Source organism: Nilaparvata lugens, chromosome 6 (genome assembly GCF_014356525.2).
Source record: "Nilaparvata lugens isolate BPH chromosome 6, ASM1435652v1, whole genome shotgun sequence".
Classification (NCBI taxonomy): Eukaryota; Metazoa; Arthropoda; class Insecta; order Hemiptera; family Delphacidae; genus Nilaparvata; species Nilaparvata lugens.
In genome coordinates, this window is record NC_052509.1 from 26,237,690 (window position 1) to 26,258,349 (window position 20,660).

Below are 20,660 nucleotides of genomic sequence, written 5' to 3' on the forward strand. Positions count from 1 at the left end.
GAGCCCTACCTGTGCTGACGTCACACGAATGCACTACGGCTTTGTTCACGGAGGTAGTGATCTAATAAGGATTAAGTTATTAGCATTTTGTTGATAACTTTGGTGTAAACGCAGCTTTAGATTGTTAAGTTATTATTACAAAATAACTATTGCATTTTTTCACCTACCATATGAGCATGTCGCGCCTCCTCAATGTAATGAGTTGTTAAAATTATTGTCTTTTTTGTTTTTGTTGTCAATTTAACCAGATAGAGCCAAATGCTGCAAAACAAAATATTATATTAGTTGTTCACACATAGATTTACAAAAAAATGTTGATCAGAGATGCAATGATGTGAAATATTATGTCAACTAAAGCTATTAAAAAAACATGACATGAAAATTCAAATGTATCCAGTCCACATGTTAGCCTAAAAATTTATATATCCAATTAGAATTTATTCATGTTCTTTAGACTGAGAAAAACAATTAAACTCTTTAACGTGAGAAAAATTAATGAAATGTATCGTTCTAAATTTCTAAAATATAGTGATTTTTGTTAAGTTGATTGTTATTGAAAATTTTGTGATTCTGTTTGGAGTTTAGAAGTAATGATGAATCCTTGAATTTGTTTATAAAAGTAACAATTATTTTTATTGAGAAACATGAATTGGAATTTAGAGAATCACCAATTGGGCTTTCAAATATTTTATAATTTATTTTGATGAACAATGTTCTCTTCTAAATAAGCTCACCTTTGACTAAGTAGTGGATCGAGACCAACAGTTGGCTCATCTAATATTAGGAACTCAGGATCGTGTAGAAGAGCCACTGCAAAAGAAACCCTCCTCTGCTCACCACCACTGCAATGTAAACACTATCATTATTCAAATTAAACAAACATCCATTCTGTACTTTCGAAATAGATTCATTTTCCTTCAACGAGTGTTAGCCTACTACTTTTGACTTGTTGCTCGATTTATTTTCATTCGACAATAACTTATTTGGAATGCTTTTGTCAATCAACTTGAAAATTTCAACACAACTTGTAGTCCAGTCACTATATACATTGGTGCATGCAATTTATATTGTAGTTCTGATTTTTTAATATATTATTTGGGTACATAACAGAAGATACAGAGTGGCCCAAAAACCTCGTATATTCGGCTCATTTTCGAGTTTTCAGCTATTTCTGCCAAATCTCGTAATCGGACAAAAAAATTGGCTCTTGCCTTTTTTTAGATCATAAAATTTTGAATAAAATGAGATCATTCGGAACTCTCTATCCCAAAGAGTACTGAGTTATGATTTTTCAAAATTGAGTGAAATTTGAAGGAAAAATCAACTTTGATGAATTTTAGTTTTTGATTAACAATATCTTCCGATTTAGATGTATAATTCAAAATCCCTCTGGGCGTATTTTTGTGCTCTACAATCTGAGATCAGGGAGAGCGCTCTCAAATAGATTTTCAGGTACACCTGACAGCAATGCTCCTTGCATTGTGAAAAACACCTAATTTCCATCTTCAACCATCATCACCAACTATATTGTCTTCAAATTTATATTTCGCACAATGACATGAGTTCATGAGATCATGTTCTATGAGAATCACCCGCTAGATGCACTTCATTCCAGTATTTCCTAGTGGAGAGGCACGCTTAAGGACACCTCAAGCATAAAAATTTCAAACACTTATAACTTTTGACACAATGCTCAGATTTCATCGTACTACACTTCATTCTTCTCGGCTCGTCAAGGTGGTCCAAAATCATGCATCATAAGTAAATTTCGGTCGAGAAATGAAAAATTTATTGTTGAGTGTAGCCTACTTGTGAGTGTAATGGTAGGAGAACACACATATCCGTGCGAGAACCGAGCGGCAGCAGTGTCTCAGTTCTGTAGTGCTACTGTGGTCTGATTTCTGAATTTGTTAAACTATTGTTAATAATATAACACTATTAAAGCTTATTACATCCTATTTAAATTTATATTTTTTAATTTTAAACTAATTACCTGTAGACGATGAGAATCATACTGTAGTGCTGGTATATATTTCGGTGCATAACAATAATACCACTATCAGTCATGTACCGGTATCGGAAATATATATCAGCAAAAATTGTTATCTTCTGCCATGTTTCTAAACGTAATTAGTTTTAAATTTAATATTTAAGACACAGTCACGGGTTTCTTCTTTTATACTTTTTGTTGTTTATTTTATTATTTATTACATTATGTCTATTATACCTTTGTATTAACTTATTTGGTTCTACTTTTATTTTTGGTTTGGTTTCAGTTGTGCGCCAAGAAGAAGAAGTACTGGACCAGCTGTGTGGAGAGTTTCAATACTGTCTCAGATGCCAAGGAGTTCTGGAGTGTGGTTAGAAAGTTAAAGAAATCACAGTTTCTCTCAGGCGCGGGAATTTCTATTGATGACTGGATGCAGCACTTCAGAAATCTCTTGAACCCAATAATTACTTGTGGAAAAATTTGTTATGTAGAGCCCAAAACTTTGGTTGATGTTTTAGATTATCCGGTTACACTTCACGAACTGAACAGAGTTCTATTAAAAGCAAAGGATAATAAGGCGCCAGGAGATGATGGGATTCCCTACGAATTCTACAAAAATGCCTCCACGAGCTTCAAAGTGAGACTGGTAAGTGTCTTCAATAGGATATTGGATACAGGAGTCGTTCAGGAGTGCAATAGTGCTCCCGATTTTCAAGGAGGGTGACAGAAATGAACCTTCAAACTACAGAGGCATATCATTTGGAAATACTGTTGGAAAGTTGTTTGTTGGTGTACTATTGCAACGAATTGAGGCATGGAATATTCAGAACAATGTACTCGGCGAGTTTCAGGCGGGGTTTCGAAGGACATACTCCACAGTTGATAATATATTCAACCTTGTCAGCATTGTTAAAGTAAAGTGCAGTTCAAAGAGGCAGAGGCTTTATGCCTTCTTCGTAGACGAAGAAACGTGTACTGGGGTCAAACAAGGCTGTTTGTTGAGTCCGCTTCTCTTTTCTCTCTTTATCAATGATATAGAAGACTACCTAGAGGGAGGTATAAACATCAGAGGGACACGTATTAAGTTACTGGCATATGCAGACGATATTGTGCTGGTAGCATCTCATGAATGGACACTGAAAAAAATGATAGAAGGCTTAGAGAGGTATTGCGAACTGTGGGGTCTACAGGTGAACCTAAGCAAGTCGAAGATCATGATTTTTAGGAATGGTGGAAGATTAAGACAGTCTGAGAATTGGAATTTCAATGGTGAAGAGATTGAGGTAGTGGATCACTACAGGTACTTGGGAATGGTGTTTACTCCAAAACTTTTGTGTACTAGACATCTAAAGGAGAAGGCTGACATGGCACTGACAGCTCTAAATTCGTGTGCTATGATTGTTCTCAACGACAAAATTGGCTTTGCTGCAAAAAAAAAATTTTCCATTCTGTTTCGCGAGCTATACTTTGCTATGGAGCACAGATTTGAGGGACGAGGATCTACGATGTGGTGGAAAAAGTACAAAGGACTTTCATCAAAAAGGTGTTCAGTTTACCAATGAATGCCCCAAATTACATTACTACTGTAATGAGATGATGTACAAATTACACAAGTCCCATATCTGTAAAAATCTCAGGAGCTCCGCCCTATCTATCCAAAGTTTGATTTTAGATTCCCAATTATCAGGCTTTAGGAACAATTCAAACAAAAATTTCAAGTGAAAAAGATTGAGCATGAAAATCTCTTCAATTAATATTCAGTAACATTTTCACCTAAAATTGAAAATAAGCTCGAAATTTGAGAAAATGTTATTATTTCAATTACAAACTGTTGCCAACTGTTGATTCTACTAAATTATTCACTACGAAGAGATAGCAAACTTCATGTGTCTCCAGCCTTATTGTCCTGTCACCAGCTGGCTTGGATCTTTGAATAGTAGACTTGAGATGCGCGGGAACACTAGCGTCAGGTGATAAATTTTCATAACGGCAAGGAAAGTTGTGTGAGTACGCCACACCAGATTTTTTCTCATTCGATCGAATTAATGAAAATAATATTAAAACGAACGTTCTCATTCAGCTGAATCCCCGACTGGATCGCCCAGAAATGAGATCAGCGGGCTCGCTTCGCTCGCCTGCATTTTTCATTTGAGCATGCTTCATTCCATCAGGAAGTCAAAGTACTGAGGAAACGCATAAAAGCTGAGAAAAACGCTGATTTTGGGCGTATCTTTGATGAAATATTAAAGTCACCTCATCACAACATTTTTAGACCCTACCTAAACCTCTGTCTAAAATTTGGACATTTTCTGTCTATTACTTGATGAAAGAACTGAGAAAACGCAAAAAACGCTAATTTTGGGCGTATCTTTGGCGTTATTTCAAATTCCTTCAAACACAACATTATTACACCCTTGCTTAAGCTAGGATACTAAATTTGAACAATATCTGTTCATTTGTTCTCGATAAAACTGAGAAAGCGCTAAAAAAACGCTGGAAAAAAAGCAGATTTTGGGCGTATCTTTGGAAATTTTTCGGAATCCGTTCTTAGTGCGCCTCTAAAGGGCCAACTGAACATACCTACCAAATATGAACGTTTTTGGTCCGGTAGATTTTTAGTTCTGCGAGTGAGTGAGTGAGTCAGTCAGTCAGTCAATGAGTGAGTGCCATTTCGCTTTTATATGTATAGATTGAAATTAAATGTAAATAAGCATATTTATTATAACGTTTTATAATTATTGTTTATTGTGACATTGATAGAATGAAAATTCTATCTATTTTCTTTGTTATGATCTCGTAATGAAAATGGGAATAATTTGTTTTGATTTGATTTTTTATCATTGATGGCCGTCTTTATGAACGATTTTCATGTCCAAGCTTTGGTTGCCTAGCAGCCAATAGTTATATCATAGAGAAACAATAGCATAAATAGCGTGGGGTCCCAATTGACAGAATCCCAAACGACCGAAACGCTATATTTTCCCTAACGGCCGAAAACTACTTTTTCCCAATTGGCCCAATTTGTCCCAATTGGCAGAACGCTAGGAAACCTATATGAAACGACCTTTCTGTCGTTTGGGAAACCTATCACTTTCGGTCGTTTGGGACTCTCACCACTTTCGGTTCAATGCGACAAACAACGTTTTTTGTCGATTGCGAAAATTCTTAGAGAAAGTTTTCTATCATTTGGGATTCAGCTGGATGAGAACGTTCGCTTCAATATTTCATTAATTCGATCGAATGAGAAAAAATCTGGTGTGGCGCACTCACACAACTTTCCTTGCCGTTATGAAAATTGATCACCTGACGCTAGTGTTCCCGTGCATCTCAAGTCTACTATTCAAAGATTTGAGCCAGCTGGTGACAGGGCAATAACGCTGGAGATACACGAGGTCTGCTATCTCTTCATAGTGAATGATTTAATAGAATCAACAGTTGCCAACAGTTTGCAATTGGATAATCACATTTTCTCGAATTTAGAGCTTATTTTTAATTCTAGGTGAAAATGTTACTGAACATTAATTGTAGAGATTCTTATGCTCAATCTTTCCAACTCGAAATGTTTTGTTTAAATTGTATCTGAAGCCTGAGAATCTAAAATCAAACTTTGCATAGATGGGGCGGAGCTCCTGAAATTTTTACAGATATGGGACTTGTGGCAGTTGATAGAGCTTATCGATGACTATTTTAGGTATAACTTTAATCAAAATCGTTGGAGCTGTTTTCGAGAAAATCGCAATAACCCCTGTTTTAGACAACATTTTCGCCATTTTAGCCGCCATCTTGAATCGCATTTTATCGAAATTGTTCGTGTCGGATCCTTATATTGTAAGGACCTTACGTTCCAAATTTAAAGTCATTCCGTTAATTGGGAGATGAGATATCGTGTACACAGACACACACACACACACACACACACACACAGACCAATACCCAAGTTCCACTTTTTTGGACTCAGGGGACCTTGAAACGTATATAAATTTAGAAATTGGGGTACCTTAATTTTTTTCGGAAAGCAATACTTTCCTTACCTATGGTAATAGGGCAAGGAAAGTAAAAATAGAATACTTCTAAATCTGCAACTTGATGTACAAGCTTGTAGTGCGTGTTGCCTATCTCTAAATGAATGGGCGAACTTGTTTTTGAGACCTCAACTCCTCCGTTGTTTCTCGACCGATTTTGTTAGTTCAAGTCTCATTATGAAATAACTCATCGAGTCTTACATTTTGAATAACATCATCGTGGAAAAGATGAATGAAAGAGGAAAGTTTCAATTTTTGACTGCTATGATAGACGATATGATAAAGAGGAAGAGAGAGAGAAGAAGAAGGCGAAGAAGATAGAGGAGGAATAGGGGAAGATGAAGAAGACGAAGGAGAAGAAGAAAGACAAAAATAAAAATAAAAAATGAAATAAGAAGAAGAGGAGTTATAAAACTTTTTTATAATTTTTTAAAACAGTAAGTTATTTTTTTGAAATATTTAATTGTTAAACAGTTAATTGAAAACATGACCGGCTGATTTGACTTTCTCGGTTACTGAGCAATCTGGCAGCACTGTAACCCATAAGAACAATGCTGCAGTCTAAGGTTTGCATGGACTATAGATCCTTTCAAAGTATGCATTAATGGAGTTCATACGTTGTGGATTATTAATTATTGTGACTAGTTTCCAATGTTGATTGATATTTTGAACTGTACTATCACAGAATAAGTACAGAATGGAAACTTGTAATCAATCGCCTATCTAACCAATGCTTTTTACATGACGCTAATACTAAACACGTCACGTGACCTTGGGAAGTTCCAATCCTGGTCTTCTGATTGGCTCGTGGCAGTGAATGAGATCAATTGATCCGGATCATTAAAATGATCCGAACCTACCATCAATACTATTACAATGCGGCGCTTCCTAACAAGATGGCGGATTTTGGCGTCAGGGTACTAGCAAAGTTTCCATACTGTATGTATACTATGGTACTATAGACCGGGCGCAAAAAATGTCATGAAAATTGAATCATGAAAATGTCATGATTTCTCATTCCCTCAAAAACTCTTTTCCATGTCGCTTCTTCTATAGGATACCAATTTCATTATTTTTCCACATCCATCTTCCTCTTCACCAGTCACCTCATCTTCGTCCATCCGCCTCTACTTCCTCTCAACCTTCTTTCTTCTCTCTTTTTCTTTATTCAATTTTCGTTTTCATTCTTTGTCATTGCTCAACTTTGTACGTATATCCGACTATCCATGCATGTATCTCATTCCTCTCCTTTTATCTCAATATATATTCTTTCCAGCACACTTATTCCTTTATCCTCCCAGTTCCCTTACTCTTTCCTTCATTAACTCTTTTCCCAATTATTCTCCCCCGTTCCCCACTCTTCACCCTGAACCCCAGACTCGAAAGCACCCGAAATTGCAAACCCTCTGAAGGTATTCTACATCTTCCGCCACTGGTCATAAAAAGCGCTCACCGAAATCCCTCTGTGTATTATATCATAATCCCACCCTTTACTAAACTCTTTCGTCTCTTCCTTTTAATACCTTCCTTCTTCATATTTCGTCCCTCCTTTTGATTTCCACTTCATTCTTCCACTCAGACCTCCCTTTTCAACACTGGCAGCTAATTTTACATTATAGTTTCTAACTTGGCAACAAGGCTACTGAAGATTTATTGCTGCTATACTAAGATTCAATTTCTGTCAGCATTCCTCATAAATATCATCATTGAAGTCTCATTTAAGTAATTCTGTCAGTTTTGCGTGGATCCCGCTACAGTTCTGTCCCAATATCAATCAGCGTTATTCTACTTTGTACGCATATTTTAATTTACGAGTGCGGGCATACTTTATTTCATAGTTGTTTGGGGAAATCGTTAATACTGCAATAATTTGTATGATGATTACTGGAGTTGTTTTCATTTTCTTCACGACTTATCTCTGTTCTGTTACTACGAATAATACTGGTTGTAAGTTTCCTGTGCAGGGATTTTGCAGTGGTGAGTAGAATGAATGAAATGTGATATAATAATAATAATAATAATAATAACATAATAACGCCTTTATTGATTGCAATAGAAATACAGGGAATGCATGAAAAATAGATAACAACAAAATACAATAAATAAATAGATAACTTTTAATAGTCCTTCATTTTCACTTTTTAATTTTTCGCTGGCTTATATCCCAGGTCAATTGTTGACATTTGGGTAGGTTGGCAATTTTCAATAGTTGAACTCTCTGACCAGTTCGTATCTATAGCACCACGCCTGCCTGCAGTAGGCTCCCACAGCTCTCCAATTCTCGCCGTTCAGGTAGAGCTGCAGTTCGTCCGCTGACAACACTCTCCTCCGAAAGTACCTCCATCTGAACTCCTTCAAGACAGGGCACTCTCCCAAGAAATGGATGACATCTTCTTCTTTTCTCAAATTGCACAACGAGCAAAGTCCACTGCCAGCAACGAATGAGTAGCCGTTGAGGCTAATCAGCTCAGTTCTCGCCTTAAACATCCACTTCACCAATGGGAAGTCGTCCGTCACCTCCAGATATTCACTGAATTTTGCAGTATTAGAAACAACACCAGCCTCTGCGAATTCAGCACCCGCTCTCGACATCGGCCCCCCAACTGCTGTTCCACTGTGGCGACGATGCCATCAACATTGACGCTTCCAATTGTCTCCGGTTCCAAGGATATCTGTAGCTTATCACTGATGTCTCGCCACTCCCTGAGAAGATAAAGCTGTTTCTCCATGACCTCCAACAATAAAATTCGATGGTATATCTGTTCTCGGGCATGGCCAATACTCGCTGTATAAACTTTACATTTAGCTTGAGGGTGTATGTGAACAAACTTGGCAGTCCAGCTTCCAGAGTAGTAATGTAGTAATGTAATTTGTTCCAGAGTGGATGAGAACGTTCGTTTCAATATTTCATTAATTCCATCGAATGAGAAAAAATCTGTTCAAATTGAGTATCCTAGCTTAAGCTAGGGTGTAATAATGTTGTGTTTGAAGGAATTTGAAATAACGCCAAAGATACGCCCAAAATTAGCGTTTTTTGCGTTTTCTCAGTTCTTTCATCAAGTAATAGACAGAAAATGTCCAAATTTTAGACAGAGGTTTAGGTAGGGTCTATAAATGTTGTGATGAGGTGACTTTAATATTTCATCAAAGATACGCTCAAAATCAGCGTTTTTCTCAGCTTTTATGCGTTTCCTCAGTACTTTGACTTTCTGATGGAATGAAGCATGCTAAAAATGAAAAATGCAGGCGAGCGAAGCGAGCCCGCTGATCTCATTTCTGGGCGATCCAGTCGGGGATTCAGCTGAATGAGAACGTTTGTTTCAATATTTCATTAATTCGATCGAAATAGAAAAAATCTGGTGTGGCGCACTCACACAACTTTCCTTGCCGTTATGAAAATTTATCACCTGACGCTAGTGTTCCCGCGCATCTCAAGTCTACTATTCAAAGATCCAAGCCAGCTGGTGACAGGACAATAAGGCTGGAGACACATGAAGTTTGCTATCTCTTCATAGTGAATGATTTAGTAGTATCAACAGTTGCCAACAGTTTGTAATTGAAATAATAACATTTTCTCAAATTTCGAGCTTATTTTCAATTTTAGGTGAAAATGTTACCGAATATTATTGAAGAGATTTTCATGCTCAATCTTTTTCACTTGAAATTTTTTGTTTGAATTGTTTCTAAAGCCTGATAATTGAGAACCTAAAATCAAACTTTGCATAGATAGGGCGGAGCTCCTGAGATTTTTACAGATATGGGACTTGTGGCAGTTGATAGAGCTTATCAATGACTATATTATTTTCAATTTTAGGTGAAAATGTTACCGAATATTATTGAAGAGATTTTCATGCTCAATCTTTTTTACTTGAAATTTTTTGTTTGAATTGTTTCTAAAGCCTGATAATTGAGAACCTAAAATCAAACTTTGCATAGATAGGGCGGAGCTCCTGAGATTTTTACAGATATGGGACTTGTGGCAGTTGATAGAGCTTATCAATGACTATATTAGGTATAAATTTGATCAAAATCGTTGGAGCCGTTTTCGAGAAAATCGCGAAAAACCCTGTTTTTGACAACATTCTCACCATTTTATCCGCCATCTTGAATTGCATCAGATTGAAATTGTTCGTGTCGGATCCTTATATTGTAAGGACCTTAAGTTCCAAATTTCAAGTCATTCCGTTAATTGGGAGATGAGATATCGTGTACACAGGCGCACATACACTCATACAAACACACACTCACACACACATACAGACCAATAACCAAAAACCACTTTTTTGGACTCAGGGGACCTTGAAACGTATAGAAATTTGGAAATTGGGGTACCTTAATTTTTTCGGAAAGCAATACTTTCCTTACCTATGGTAATAGGGCAAGGAAAGTAATAAAGTTGCCTACATATTAGTTGTTCTCACCTCAAGCAACCGTTTCTCGATTCCAAGGGAGGTAACTGGAGAAGAGCTTTCAGCTCCTCCGCCCGAGCTTCAATTTTATTTGTAGACATACCGAACATTCTTCCATAGTAGCTGAACATCTCGAATATGCTCAAACTTTCTATGAGAGCAACATCCTGGAATTAGAGAAACAATTATATTATTATGGCGATTGTGATTATTCATTGTGAGGGCGAATTGTGGAAAATATCACATTTTCGGTAGTCACTTCTAGACTGACGTATTTAATTATATTCTGACACCATTCACGCACAACATCGTCATCACTCATAATTTTTCTACGTGAACTTGAATCATTTTTCGGTAAATTAATGTTGATTTATTGCATTTTGCTTGCATAAAACGAATAACGCTACCGGTAGACTACGCAATTAGCACTTGACGCGAGACTGAATTGAGGCGATCATGTTTCTGGGTCTATAACTTGACAATAATTGAAGATCTGAGCACACCACACCGATCACAAAGCATTTGGTGGGGAGAGCACGCTGTTAAGCTCTGTCACAACCACTCCCAACCGCTTGTCTGTTTCTTATGATATAATATAGTTTGGGTAAAATAAGTTGAGACTTAGCCCTCCATCCGAAGAAATTACTGGGTTGCCAAATCGTGTAAAATTTTAAATTTCCAATTCAACGTTAGAATCGGATGTAGAATATCATCCCCGATATCCTAGTAGTACTAAAACAGCTTCAGGGTTGAAGGATTAAAAGGAAATTTAACTTTTATGATAGAATTGGAAACTTCGCGAAGATTTGTTTTTCTTTTGAATATCACTTCTCTCAGAATCATGGGGCGTCGTAATGCGTAATAATTTTATATCAAATTAACGGGGAGGATGTCTCCTTTCTATTGGTGTGTGAATCACTTTTATTCGACTTATAGTTATTTTTTAATTAATGATTATGTTCGTCAATGTCGAGACATTTCGAGCAGAAAACATGAAATTACCGAGATGCTAGAAACTTTTTTGTTCCAAAAGATGAGTAGGTGGTGAAAGCGAGAAAGTTTCTCACAAATAATTGAAATTATTTTTGCAATTGTCAAACTTACGTACTTGGAAGAGCGTATTTTGGCCTCTCAGGAGTTTCAAAGTCAAGGATAGCGGCTGAATGGTGTGCCACCATATGCTATCAATAGCTGGGATCAACAAAAACAAAATACAGAACGATTGAAAAATTCAGCAACTGCAAGTCACATGATTATTGACCGAGCGAAGTGAGGTCTAAGATTCAAGTCGACGGTTTGGCATTTCTCTTAATGTTAAAATGTTTATATGTTGCGCATTTACGGCGAAACGCGGTAATAAATTTTCATGAAATTTAACAGGTAGGTATGTTTCTTTTTAAATTGCGCGTCGACGTATATACAAGGTTTTTGGAAATTTTGCATTTCAAGGATAATATAAAAGGAAAAAGGAGCCTCCTTCATACGGCAATATTAGAGTGAAAATCATACTATAGAATTATTCATCATAAATCAGCTGTCGAGTTGACTATAAATTGCATGCCATGACGCATGCAATTCAATATCTCAATGTAACTTGGTAAAAAATTAGCAGCTGTGTAGACTTTAAATTGCATGCCTCATTGATTGCATTTTTTATGCACTATTAAATAGGATGCAAAGAACTTATAACAGCTCGTCTGGGCGCCTAGATGTCTCTTCTGGTTTTCTCGCGCTAAATTCCGGAAAGCGTTATATGATAATTAAATCTTGTGTAAGCATGATCTGGTCAAATAAATTGTTTAGTGTATCAGTGTGGATGTGCTTATGGTTTGAGACGTCGTTATAACTGCGCGAGGTCTACTGTTCACAGAACTACTAGTAATTGATAGTGAAAATGACCAACATTAGTAGGCAGACTGTCTACTAACTTTGGAAAATGACAGCCTCGCCTCGAATAATCCAAGCAGTGTTTCATTACAGCCTTTCTAGAGGCAATCAGCTGCATGCGTTTGAAATATTTCAGTCAAATATCTTGTAAATTGCCAGCCTTCAGCATACGATTTGGTACACAATGCATACCATGCAGCCGCTCTCCTAACTTTAAAATTCCTTGGAGACCAAAATACGTTCTTCCGACTACTTTCGACAATATTGGAAAAATAATTTCAATTATTTGTGAGAAACTTTCTCGCTTCATCACCTACTCATCTTTTGAAACAAAAAAGTTTCTAGCATGTAGAAAATTTCATGTTTTCTGCTCGAAATGTCTCGACATTGACGAACATAATCATTAATTAAAAAATAACTATAAGTCGGATAAAAATGATCCAGACACCTATAGAAAAGAGACATTCTCCCCGTTTATTTTATATAAAATGATTACGCATTACGACGCCCCATAATTCTGAGAGAAGTGATATTCAAAAGAAAAACAAATCTTCGCGATGTTTCCAATTTTATCATAAAAGTTAAATTTCCTTTTAATCCATCAACCCTGAAGCTTTTTTAGTACTACTAGGATATCGGGGATGATATTCTACATCCGATTCTGACGTTGAATTGGAAATTTGAGAAAGTTGAAATTTTACACGATTTGGCAACCCTGTAATTTCTTCGGATGGAGGGCCAAGTCTCAACTTATTTTACACAAACTATAAGAACAAAGGATGAAAAATTACCCTCTCATGTGGGCTACATACTTTACTTAAATTCTATAGCTATTTTTTCTAGATGATCATAATATATTACAGAATTAAATATTATATTTTCGTGCCCAATTCTTTTCCATACAGAATTAAACACCAAAATTATAAACTGAATGTTGAAAATGTAAAAGTGAAATTTTATACTTCATTAGATTAATAAATACTTAATTGTAATATTATAACAATGTAGGTTGTAGAATCGATAGATGCGTGGAAGAGCAATAAATATAAAATAGTCGCTGCAATAGTTAGATATAGAGATGAATACTTAATTATAATAAACAAATTTACTTAATCATTAAAATGAAAATAATTGAAGCATTAATAGGTATATCAAAAATTCCTAGGTAGCTATAGTTTTTTTAATGAAAACCTTTTCCAAAATGAAGAGAAATTTTTTGCGAATAAAAACAAAATTATTATTGAAGATTATTTGTATTCTCATTATTACATCATTTAATAATATTATTGAAGTGACATTAATCAAATAATATGCTTCTTCATCTAACAAACTTTAACTCTAATTGAATATAGTTATTACCAGAATAACTCTATTTCTTAAAATAAATCAAGTTTTGATGACTTGCATAGCATACTATATAATTCGAGTAAGTACTGTAATAGCCTACTGTACTCGTTTTACAAACTAAACCATGCTCTTGGATCTAAGATATAAATAATAATTATAGACTGCAAATCCTCAATGAAATGTCTATGAACCAATGCAGTGCGTGATGAATGAATAATTTCAAGATTATTTCATTTTATGTTGTACTAACTGGTTTAAGCTGCTGACAGTGATCGATTATGGTGATTTACTCTACAGAAACTGAACCGTGAATAGCATACTTGCGGCATAAATCCAAGTTGTGATTGTTTTTTGCACGACATGTAGATTGATCCTGTGTCGTAATGAATGTTACCCATAATACAGTTCAAAAGTGTTGTTTTTCCACAACCACTCGGTCCAAGCAGGCCGTATCTGTAATAGTAGACAGGTATACATATCAATAACGGGCTTCATCCTTTTGCAGATCGAATCACATTCATGGTGGAAGTGCAATTTTTATTACAAATGATATAGAATATAATGACACAGCAATTATAAAAGAAATGTCTGTTGAAATGATATGTGAGGCTTGCGCAATCAAAGTACCTGCTATGAATGTGATTGTTCTATCTGTCTATAGGCCTTATAGTGTGAATACTTTGAATTTCAATAATTTTCCACTCATACTCAATGAAATGTGCAAAAGGTGTGCATTTCAAGGTGGAAGAGGTCTTTGAAACTATAAATAAAATGAGTAATAGTAATTGTCTGGATATTGTAGGATTAAATTCTCTGATAGTTAAATTAGCTGCTCCTTATATATCAGAAGTGTTGACTCCCATATTTAACAGGTGCCTTGACTTGGGAATATTTCCTGATGAGTTCAAAAGAGTTAAGGTGATACCAGTTCACAAAAAAAGTAGATAAATCAAACATAGATAACTACAGGCCGATTTGTTTAATTAATATATTATCGAAAATTTCTGAGAAGCTTCTTTACTCGCAATTAGTTAACTATTTTGAAAATAACAGCTTGCTTTCAAACAACCAATATGGTTTTATAAAGAACCATAGTACTGGTGATAATGTTCTTAAACTTGTGAAGGAAGTTATTCAGGACCTGGAAAACCAAAAGAATGTACATTTTAGAAGTTTTGATGTGTCTCGTGCATTTGATACTGTCAATCATAGCATATTATGTGAAAAACTGTATCATTATGGCCTAGAACAATCTGCAGGGTAGATCTAATTTCTTCTTACTTATCAAATAGAGTGCAATTCATTTACAAGAATGGGGAGTATTCCAGAGGTGAAATTGTCAAGTGCGGTGCACCACAAGGTTCTATCTTAGGACCACTCTTATTTATAATTAATATCAATGATTTGCCTAGTTCGATAAATGTATGTAATAGAAATGGCCTTTCTTATTTGTATGCAGATGATTTAGGACTCAAAGTAGATGATAAGAGCAAGGAAAATTTACAGGTAAAGCTCACTGAAAATACCTCAATGATAAATGATTGGTGTGAGGCTAATAATTTGAGCTTGAATGTTGACAAAACAATTGACATGAAATTTAGCTTTGATAGGAGTACAACAGAAATAACATCCATGAAATTTCTAGTAATGATGCTAGACACAAATTTAACATGGAATGAACATGTTAGACACATTTCAAAAAGAATTAACAAAGGCATCTATCTTATTCGGAGATTTAGCCAAATTGTAGATACCTCAGTATTAATGAATGTATGTACTTTGCGCATATTCATAGCCATCTAATTTATGGCATTCAACTATGGGGAAATTCCTCATCCTCCCATGTCTTGTTCATGCTTCAAAAAAAGGCCTTGAGAATAATATGTAAGAAGGCCCCTCTCACACCATTCATAGATTTATTTTTTAAGAATGGGACTGTTGACAGTGCCATCATTGTATATATACTGGCATGCCTCAATGAAGAAAAATATTAGTGAATATGTGTTGAACAGTAATTTACATAGTTATGAAACTAGGCATAGAAATAATATTAGAGTCAATTATTGTCAGTATGCAGGATCGCAAAAGAATTGGCAATACATGTCTATTACTTTTTAATGCTCTCCCTAATGAGATAAGAGAAATTGACTGAGAGTTTTAAACGATTTTGAAAGAATTTGCTGGTTTGGACTTTTGGACTTGAGAGTGCTAGGCAATTGACTTTAAAAATAAAATAGATTAAAATAATATAAATAAAGTGTGATATATATATATATATATATATAATGTGATATTAGCCTACTGTAAGTTTGAACTGACGTTGTTATAACATTGTCATGTTTTTAGCAATAAATTATTTATTTAATATAATCGAATGTATTAATACATTCATTATCATGCTTTTATGCTTCGAAGACGTGAAATATTACAGGTTGCACATTGATCATGACCTATCCTAATGCTACTTATCATAATTTCTGTCTGTTCCAAGTTTTAGGTACCTCCTTCATAGTTTCCATTCGTTTTTTTAATGCATTTAATGAATTTAAAAATGTCATAATATAACAAAAATTACATATCAAAATATAGAAGTTGATTCTCAAAATCAAAAGTTATAAGATGAATAGAATAGCAATAATTTGATGGAATAGGAGAAAGTAAATTGCAAAAGAAAACCAACAGAGGTATAAGTTAAATGCTACCACAGATTCGTGTCTGTGAATAACCTTATTATTGCGATGTAGCCCATTTAAAATGAAAGATTTTGATGTGTTTCATTATTGTTATAAGCAACATTGGTTAGTGTATAGTCTAGCCTATCACTGTTGAACCACAATGTTTGTACTGTTGTTGGAAAATTAAATTAATGGATTCTGATTGATATTAATTATATGCAACAATGAAACAAACAAATGGAAAAGCCATAGGCACAGACCACATACCAGCGGAGTTGCTGGAGTATGGAGGAGAACCTTTCATGAAGCAGCTCTTCCACATCATAAAGAAGATAATTATGGATTGGAGAAACCATGACTGAAGAGTGGTGCATGGGCATGATTTTTCCAATTCACAAAAAAGGTGACAAGAAAATCTGCAATAACTACAGAGGAATTACTTTTTAAAATGTAGCCTACAAAATATTCTCAACTATATTATTGAGAAGAATGAGCACCCTGGCAGAAGAAATTGTTGGAGAATACCAATGCGGTTTCCGAATTGGGAGAGGTACAACAGATCAAATCTTCTCAGTCCGCCAGGTCATAGAAAATGCACCGATGACCTGCACATGTTGTTTGTGGATTACAGAATGACCTTTGATTCCATAGGCAATGATAAGCTGTTGGATGTGCTCGAAAGTTTTGGTTTTCCCAAAAAGCTTATCCGCTTTACTAGGATGACATTAAAAAACAACATGGCCAGAGTCCTGGTAAAGGGTAAATTAAGTAGAAGTTTCCATGTCACTAGAGGCGTTAGACAGGGCGATGCGCTGTCAGCATTGCTGTTCAATCTTGCCCTACACAAGGTGGTACACGAAATAGATCTTAAGGGAAACATAATATATAAGTCCAAACAGGTCCATGCCTACGCTGATGATATATTTACTGCTGGTTGCCCGGAACATAAATACACTGAAAGAGGTATTCTCGACTTTGGAAAACCTGAGTCAACAGATAAAGAGAAGGATAAATCAAGGATATCGGACCTAATACGCAAATGCCAAGTTTTTAAAATCATAACTGGTGACAAGAACAAATAAAATGAAGCTCTATAAAACCATTATCTGACCCGTTGTCACATATGGATGAGAAGCATGGGCACTCTCCGTCGTTAACGCCAATGTCCTCAAAATATTCGAAAGGAGAATTGTTAGGAAAATATATGGGCCTGTATATTACGATGGAGAATTAAAAATAGGATCCAATGAGGAAATTGACAGAATTTTACAAGGAGCCAATATTTTACGTTTTGTCAAATACAGGAGAATCAGCTGGCTTGGACATGTATACAGAATGAGCGACAATAGAATACAGAAACAGATGCTTGAAGGTAGGATGCTGGGTACAAGGGCACAAGGAAGAGAGGTAGACCGAGAAGACGATGGCTGGAAGATGTTGAGAACGACCTGACGTTAATGTCAGTGAGAGGCTGGAGACGAAAAGCGGTGGTGCGAGATGAATGGAGGCAAATAGTTGAGAAAGCCAAGGTCCACTCAAGACTGTAGAGCTTAGAGAGGAAGAAGAAGAAAAAGAATAAGAAGAAGAAGATAGATATTAGTTTATATTGATTCTTCTGCCATGCAACGATGCTAATAGTTGATGTGTTTGAAAATAAGTAAATAGGTTTTAATGCAGTATTTTGAATTGTTCTTACATGCATCCCTCTGGAACAGTCATATTCAAGTCGCGTATAACTTGGTGGTTGTCGTATCGTTTACTCAAACCACGCACGCACAAGGCGCTCTTGTCTGTTATTTGATCCATTGGAAAACTCTTCATGTTCCTAGGAACAATTCACTCATTTGTCACCCACTCCACCTCCTGCAAAAAATCATCAGGGAAATTTGAATGAGAATATGAAACGATTTAAGCTGCAAATAAATTGATAATTTTGATTAAAGATAAAAATATATTCTTAATTGTTTCAAAATTCTCAGCCTACAGTATTGAATAGAGATATAAAATGATTCAAAAGAATCAAACAGCTTTGCATTTAAAAAAAGCACTGTACAGTATTATTAATCCTTATTTATTTGCATAATGTAATCTTTATTAATATTCGAATAATAATTCTACATAAAGTTTGGCTGTTTAACATTCAGAGATGATGGAGCACAATGCAGTAAGGCTACCATGTTAGAAAAATTTGTAAAATCAAAATACTGTGTAGAATATAACTTGCATCTTAGATGGAAGATTTTACTCTCTCGTAAGAAAATAGCATTATTGTAATGAAACGTCTGACAGTTTTATTTTGCAATTAATCTACTTCATGGAAATTTTTGTGATTGTGCATGATGATGTTTACGGGAATAAAAACAAAACTCTTTCGAACTGAAATGATGCATCAATCAAAACTTGTTTCGCAATGAATGCAGTTACTAATTATTTTGATGAGAAGAGATAGAGTGGTTTGATAGCTCAAGCTGTTTCATTTTGAAATTAAAAACTGTTCGAGTAACGCCTATTTTTTGTACCTTCACAAATTATTTTATCAGCTATGTATGTAAAATTGTGCAAGTCATGCTAAAAGTCATGCATTTTCATAATACACTTATCAGGGTGTCAGTATACCATATACATAGCCTGGAACCGAAGAGGTCCCCATCTTTACACGTGCTTCCCCCCAGGACCCCCCCAAGTTTGAAACTGCAATGGTTTCTTTAAAAAGTATATATCGGCTCCAAATTAAGATGCCGATGCCGACTTTGATTAACTCCTTTCAAGGATGAATGGCATTAATGTCATAACATTCCATCATAATCTATTGTTCAGAAAGTTATTCCCATACAAAGGCAGAAAATTAAGGGATTTTAACCTCATAATAAATTTTATATTTTGTCTAGTAAAAGTTTACGCTTTCGTTTTTCGAGTAAAATGTTTCGTATAAACGTTGCAGCTCGTCTTAAGACCTTTAAAAGGAAAGGATGTACAGTATATTTAAACTTTTAAAAGTCAAACTTTTTTGTTCTATAATCTTAATAATTGTCCAGTTGATCTGCACGATGTACGTTTTTTGGTGCTAGCTGCTCATTTGAGTAATACTACCAACAACCAGGTGTTTCCGGGAAAACTATTATTGAATGTGATTTTTTCTGATCTAAATGCAATCCAACCCGAAATTCCTTGATGATAAAGAATTGAATTTGGTCTCAAATTGTGGACCAGGAATTTTCCTTTCACATTCATTAAATTAATTTAAGAATAAATAGTTTCAAAATTAGTTGGGTTGTTTTAAAGAAACTGAAGATTTCAATAAATTATCATCTCCCCAGAGTCCAAGCCATTTTTCAGTTAAACGAGTGGATAAAGACAAATTTGAGACTACATAGCTTATATAGGTTAAAATTCTCTACAATCTAAACCAATTACTTGTTTTTTTTCATCTACTTTTTCTACTTGTTTTAATATCTAGTTAGTGGGTGATGGGGATGAGAAAGGATGAATTTATTGTAATCTTCGACTTCTTTCAACTTACCCAACTAATTTAAAAACGATTTATTCTTAATTTAATTAACTACACGTGGAAGGAAAAATCCTGGTCCACAATTTAAGACCAAAATCAATTCTCTATCATCAAGGGTTTCCGAGGTGGATTGCATTGAGAACAGAAAAAAACAGATTCATTAATAGTTTTCCCGAAAACACCTGCTGTTTGTGGTAGTATTACTCAAATGGGCATTGAGCGCCAAAAGAAGAGCCTATCCCATAATAGTTTTCCTTCTGGACGTTTGAGGTCCCTTTCCAATATGGATTCTGAGTGCTAGACGTGACAGGTTCTCGTTACTGTTTGTTGAACGAGCGTTAGCGAGTTCTCACTTTTGACTTACGAAGGCCAAAGTCAATCAATCAATAATGCGTTATTAGTATAAAGCGCTATCGGCTTTGTTGAATGATGGACAAAGATAGCAATACCATTGCTAATAAAATACCATTGATATAGAAAATAAGATTAAGAAGAGCGAAGTCCGCTATGATGCCACTGCGCTAGTGTAGCTACCAGAAAAATCGGGCAAGAAGTCTGGTATTCGTATTCGTTGTGTAGAAAAAGAGCCTTTTTCAAATGTTAATATTTTTTTATTGAAGCAATAAAAAATATTCAAAGAATGGTAGTTTCATGCAGTGCTTATGGATGTACGAATCGGCATGCGCCAGATAAAGATATTTCTTTCCATACATAAGTATTTTTATATTTTCATCGGTCATGTTTCATGCAGGCGCCTAGTGCCAAATAGAATATCGTTTATTATTGTTTCCTTACAATTTTTATTTTGAGATATTTATTAAC

At 35.2% G+C, this 20,660-nt stretch overlaps 1 protein-coding gene across 2 annotated transcripts in view; it reads right to left on the reverse strand.

Moving 5' to 3' along the window:
- LOC111062784 (ABC transporter G family member 23) overlaps positions 1–20,660 on the reverse strand; it is a 95,667-nt gene that overhangs the window by 61,163 nt on the left and 13,844 nt on the right. For both annotated transcript variants that reach the window (XM_039430553.1, XM_039430554.1), the window contains exons 2-6: positions 18,027–18,193; positions 13,976–14,108; positions 10,434–10,588; positions 735–842; positions 168–261 (exon numbers count right to left, since the gene is read on the reverse strand). In XM_039430553.1, coding sequence (XP_039286487.1) covers positions 168–261; positions 735–842; positions 10,434–10,588; positions 13,976–14,108; positions 18,027–18,151 — 615 coding nt within the window. In that variant the 5' untranslated portion in view covers positions 18,152–18,193. The remainder of the gene's footprint in view (positions 1–167; positions 262–734; positions 843–10,433; positions 10,589–13,975; positions 14,109–18,026; positions 18,194–20,660) is intronic.